Raw genomic sequence first — 6,319 nt, 5'->3', positions numbered from 1 at the left:
CTCACACTAGAGTTCTCGAAGAAACTCAAATCCACTACACTAAGTATATTGCATTATGTGTTTCTTGCAGGAACCTCTCATTATAAACTAATTGTTCATAAAAACTAAACTGAACCTGTAGTTTCAAATTTAGTGCCTTTGAAACTTGAAGTTTTCATTCAAAACATACCACATGAAACCCATAGTTTTCATGCATAAATTAAACCACTACATGTCTATAGAACCTGTATGTTCTACGATATATGTCTATGGTTTACCATATGACTAATCACGTTTTCTCCCTCCGTTTTAGGGATATGTTGAACTTGAACAAGCTCGATTTCTTCGCTCTAGAAGTCTCTGGAAGAAACTATCTGAAATGGGTTCAAGACGTGATGCTCCATCTCACTACAAAGGGCATTAGAGCCACCATCAAGGCACCTATCGCCGACAAACCTGTTGACAAAGCTCAGAAGGTTATTGCAATGATCTTCATTCGAAGACACATTTATGATGCACTGCAGATTGAGTATCTCGCTGAGGAGGACCCATGCACCCTCTGGCTTGCTCTGGCCGATCGTTTTGATAACCAGAAAAATATATACTTGCCTGAAGCACGACACGACTGGCAACATCTTCGCTTCCAAGACTTTAAGTCCGTGAATGAATACAACTTTGAAGTTCGTAGAATCCGTTCTTTGTTGAAATTTTGCAAAGTGGAACTAACCGAATTAGATCTCCTAGAGAATACCTATTCGACTTTTCATGCCACCAATATTGTCCTGTAGCAACAATATCGGGCACAGAAATTCACCAAGTTCTCTGATTTGATCTCTGTTTTATTTCTTGCTGAAAAGTAGAACCAACTTTTGATGAAGAATTATCAAGCTCGACCTATTGGCTCGAACGCGCCGCCTGAAGCGCATGCGACTAATTCTAGCAGTCATAGATGACGAAAGAACCGTCGTGGCTGCGGCAATGGACGGCAAGCCCAACCACAGACCCAAGACCAACAAAGTGCTGCACCTAAGGCAAGAAATATGACCCAGCAGCGTCCACCACTAGCCCTTAAGGCCCCAAACTTTAAGAACAAAGGCAAAGCTCCTGTTCAGGCTGCTTATTTTGAATTGGACATGTGCTATCGTTGTGGATTCAAGGATCATTGGTCATACGTATGCCGAGCTTCCCTTGAGGCCATTGCCAAGTATCATTTCCATCCTGAGTCTAACTTTGTACATGTGGATCATCCGGAAGATGCAACTACATCAATGGAGATATCAAATTTTCAGGAGGTGTCAGTGCCTCTAGATGAATAAATCATGCTTTTAGGGTGTTTTACCCCTAGTGGCCGAACCCACTAGGAGTGGCCGGCCATACCCCTTTCTTTTGTTAGGTGTATGGTTTAAATTTGAACAACTTTTCTATGTATTTGGAATAATTTGTTTGGTTTTGGTTTGTTTTGAATTATGGATTGTTATTTGAATGGATATTATTCTCTCGAATTGCTTAATTGAATGAATGGACTTATATATATGCATGTGAGCAATTCAATCAATTTATTTCTAGGTATGTCTAGTGGGTGCAACCACGCACACCATCTTGTGTGAACGACACTATTTTACTTAATACCCAAGAAAGCTCCTTTAACGACTTTCTCATGCCCATCCAACCTGATTGAAGGATACGAAAAGACACGTATCATGTTGTCTAATGGTACAATCTTGACCATTAAGGAGGCAATCTATTCTCCACGTTCTGGTAGAACGTTACTGAGTTTTAGAGATATTCGAGATAATAAATATCATCTTGAAACCACTAAAGATCATAGTTCTGAATTTTTTTGTATCACTTCATACGAATATGGCCAGAAACATATTCACGAGAAGTTGGAACGTCTGCTGGGTGGGTTGTACATCACAACCATTCACGACATAGAACGTTAAAAGCCCACAGTGTGGCCGGCCCTATGCCTGAGTTCCAGGACATTTTGTCGCTTTGGCATGATCGTTTGGGACATACTAGACGTGACATGATGTGCCATATCCTCAAATCTTCTCACGGGCATAAGTTGCATCCCTATGTTGGATTTCCGTCATGCAAAGCGTGTTCTTTAGGGAAGTTGAATATTTAACCCTCCTATACAAAGATTATTTACGACCCCCCTAAATTTCTTCAGAGGATTCAAAAGGACATTTGTGGACCTATCCAACCAACATGCGGACCATTTAAATATTTTATGGTGTTGATGCTCACATGTTTGCTTGTTGTCCACACGCAACGCCGCATTTGCTAAACCGCTAGCTCAAATCACTAAACTAAGGGCTCACCACCCTGATTATCTGATTAAGTCGATTCGGCTCGATAACGCTGGAAAGTTTATGTCACAGACTTTTGACGATTATTGCATGTTAGTAGAGATTGATGTGGAACATTATGTGCCCCATGTTCACACCCAAAACGGCCTGGCAGAAGCTTTCATAAAGCGCCTTTAATTGATAGCTCGAACTTTGGTTAAGAGAACCAAATTGCCAGTATTTGCCTGAGGCTATGCAATATTGCACGCAGCTATGTTGGTCCGCCTGATGCCCACCGTTACCCAACCACATTCACCATTACAGTTGGTCACTGGATAAGAGCCTGACGTCTTGCATTTATGTGCCAATAGCGCCGCCATTACGTAGCAAAATGGATCATCAGAGAAAAATGGGAATCTATGTCGGTTATGATTCGCCATCAATTGTTCGATACTTAGAACCCTTGACAGGAGATATCTTTATTGCACGTTTTGCGAATTGTAATTTTGATGAAACAGTTTTTCTGTCATTAGGAGGAGATAAGCATGTTAACATTCCCGTAGAACGCCACGAATTGTCGTGGTATGCTCCCACTATGTCTCATTTAGATCCCTGCACTGCCCAGTCTGAAACTGAGGTGCGTCGAATTATAGATTTTCAAAGCATTGCTCAAAGCATGCCAGATGCTTTTAATGATCTAGCTAAGGTAACAAGATCACATATACCTATTGCAAACATACCTGTAAGGATAAATGTACCCCGGATACGTCAACAACCAGTCTGGGAAGTCTGGACCATCCCCTAAGGTAGGGATGCCGTACCTTCCACGCGGTAAGGTACATTGACGGCTAACCCATCATCTGCTCCGACCCTGAAACGTGGCAGACCCCTTGGTTCAAAGGATTCACAACCCTGGAAGAGGAAAATGGCATCAATTAGTGACCCTAGTTTGAATCCAACCATCGCTCACTCATCCGTTCCAACGCATGAGGTTATTCTAGATTATGGTGATGCATCAAACGAAACATGTCGGTCTTCCGAGAATCACGAGATTTCGGTCCACTGCACAGTATTGGATGAGGTTTAAAATAGGAATAAGATGATCGTTCACGATGCATTCGCGTACTCAGTAGCTACTGACATCATGCTTAGCAATGCCATTGAACCACATTCCGTTGATGAATGCAGACGTAGAACCGATTGGTCAAACTGCAAACAAGCAATCCAGGCCGAACTCGATTCGCTCGCGAAACGTAAAGTGTTTGGACATATCGTTCCTACACCACCACGTGTAAAGCCTGTTGGCTACAAGTGGGTTTTCATAAGGAAGCGTAATGAGAAGAATGAAATAGTACGATACAAAGCACGCCTAGTAGTGCAAGGCTTCTCTCAGCGCCATAAGATTGATTACAAGAAGACGTATTCCCCCGTAATGGACGTTATAACATTCCGCTACCTAATCAGTTTGGTAGTTTCTGAAAAATAGAATATGCAGCTTATGGATATGGTAACCGCGTATCTTTATGGGGATCTAGATACGGAAATCTATATGAAAGTTCCAGAATGACTTCCATTGACTGGTTCAAATAGTTCTAGACCATGGAACACTCTCTCAATTAGGTTGAGGAGGTCACTCTACGGATTGAAACAATCCGGGCGGATGTGGTATAACCGTTTGAGTGAATATTTGACAAGTCAGGGTTATGTGAACAACGAACTATGCCCATACGTGTTCATAAAGAAGTCATATTTCGGATTTGTAATTGTTGCAGTTTATGTCAATGACATAAACCTCATTGGGACTCCAGCAAAGCTTGAGGAAATTGCTGCACACCTGAAATCGGAATTTGAGATGAAGGATCTTGGGAAAACTCGATGTTATCTCGGCCTGGAGATCAAGCATTGTTCGAATGGAATCCTAGTACATTAATCGAAATACATCCAAAAGGTGTTGCGTCGTTTTAATGAGGATAAAGCGAAGCCTTCGAGTACACCCATGGTCGTTCGAACTCTAGATGCTAAACGAGATCTTTTCCGTCCAAAGAAGGATGAGGAAGAGATTTTGGAACTCGAAGGTCCTTATGTAAGTGCAATTAGGGCTTTATTGTACTTGGCTCAGTGCACTAGACCTGACATCTCCTTCGCTGTGAATTTATTGGCTAAATACAACAATGCACCCACGCGCAGACACTGGAATGGTGTTAAAGACATTTTTCACTACCTCAAAGGTACTACGGATTTGGGATTGCTCTATACCTGCTAATCTCCGAGTGTTGCCGCCCCCTATAGCTCTCAGATTGATTCTCGCCTTGTTGGTTACTCAAATGCTGGATATCTGTCTGATCTACATAGAGCACATTCTCAAACGGGCTATGTCTTTACCGTTAGAGACCAAGCAAACGCTAGTTGCGATTTCGTCTAACCATGCTGAGATTCTTGCCATGCATAAAGTATCACGTGAGTGTTTTTGGCTAAGAGAAGTTATGAGACATATTCGAAGCACTAGTGGTCTTACATCAGTCGTTGACCTTCCTACGACGATCTTTGAAGACAATGCAGCATGTATCGAGCAGCTGAAGAAAGGATCCATCAAGGGAGACAACACCAAGCACATAACACTAAAGTTCTTTTACTCACAATAGCAGCAGCAACATCAGAACATTGAAGTCAAGCAAATCCGTTCCCAAGACAACTTAGCCGATCTTTTTACCAAGTCATTGCCTAAGTGTACATTTCAGAAGCTCATCCAAGGAATCGGTATGCGTAAATTATCTAAGTTGATTCACTTGTAGTTCTCTTATTTAGAAGTTATGTCAAACTCAGAGGGAGTATCTTGAAGTATACTCACATGATCTTAATGTACTCTTTTTCCCTATGATTAGGAGCGTTTTTCCCATTGGATTTTTGCTACCTAACTAGGTTTTAATGAGGCACCCATCTCGGGATGATCATACTCCGTTAAGTTCACTACCTTCGTCCAGTTTGACGAGCGTTTTAGACATTATGCATATTTTCTTACTTTTCTTTTTAGTCTATGGGTTTTCCCCATTCCTTGGGTTTTACCATAGCAAGGTTTTTGTGAGTTTTTACAGATGCATACTTCAACGTAAATTTGAGACTTGCGATCACCCGTTGTGCCGATGACTTCATCAACTATTTTACCTTATCTGCTGAAGATCTATGTGATGGTTTCTTGAGTATTTACACATTCAAGGGGGAGTGTTGCAGTCATATTTAGAATAGGAATGTGATTGTGTAAATCCCAGGGAATCTGGGAAAGTATTATATATTCCCATTAAGATTAGATTACTTATTAAATGTTGTAATCCTAAAGGGAAAAGTTTTACCCTTTCTACTACTATAAATAAAGGCACAATGGGGTGAGTCAAACACACTTCACAATTAAATCAATCTCTCTTCTCCCTCAATCTTGCTGCACCCCTTTCTCTCTATACCCTTGAGCGCTCAATCAAATAGGCCTACAACAAAATTGTTATTTTTATTATTTTTTAAACCTCAATTGTATGAGGAGAATTTTTATTGCTAAAGAATATAATAAAAAAAATACTCTTATAATTTTTTAATCTCAATGGTATGGGGAGAATTTTTATTGATAACGAATATAATAATACAATGTTATTTTTATTTTTATTATTTTTTAAACATCAACTAGGAGAAAATTTATTGAACGAATATAATATAAAAAAACTATTATGTCACTAGCAACTTTAAACAGTGAGGTTTATTAATACAACCAACTGCACACTATAAGAAACATTATTTCACTAGAACTTGTATATGAATCGATTAATTTCAAATCGTTGTAACCCCATATGGTAGGATGAATTAAAACTGTTAATACCAATCCTTAACATATTGCATCAATGGTTAACAAGTGCTTACTGACATAGGAGCGGCTATCTCATGCATACATCATGATGCGATTGTATAACTTCTTGTGTTTTGGGGCATGAAAGACGGATCGTCTTTCACCTTGCTACATATCCAAATATTTTTCCATTTTTATATGCTATGTGTTTTCCTTG

At 40.1% G+C, this 6,319-nt stretch overlaps 1 protein-coding gene across 1 annotated transcript; it reads left to right on the top strand.

Moving 5' to 3' along the window:
* Positions 1 to 260: 260 nt before the first annotated feature.
* LOC125478479 lies at positions 261 to 839 on the top strand. The gene is made up of 2 exons (XM_048586661.1): positions 261 to 659; positions 768 to 839. The coding sequence occupies exons 1-2, from the start codon at positions 261 to 263 to the stop codon at positions 837 to 839; spliced, it is 471 nt and encodes a 156-aa protein (XP_048442618.1).
* Positions 840 to 6,319: the final 5,480 nt, after the last annotated feature.

Source organism: the organism of the source record quoted next, unplaced genomic scaffold (genome assembly GCF_019419815.1).
Source record: "Pyrus x bretschneideri cultivar Hongxiangsu unplaced genomic scaffold, Pyrus_bretschneideri_v1 Contig25, whole genome shotgun sequence".
In the NCBI taxonomy this organism is placed as follows: domain Eukaryota; kingdom Viridiplantae; phylum Streptophyta; class Magnoliopsida; order Rosales; family Rosaceae; genus Pyrus; species Pyrus x bretschneideri.
This window is presented reverse-complemented; position numbering and strand designations above follow the sequence as displayed.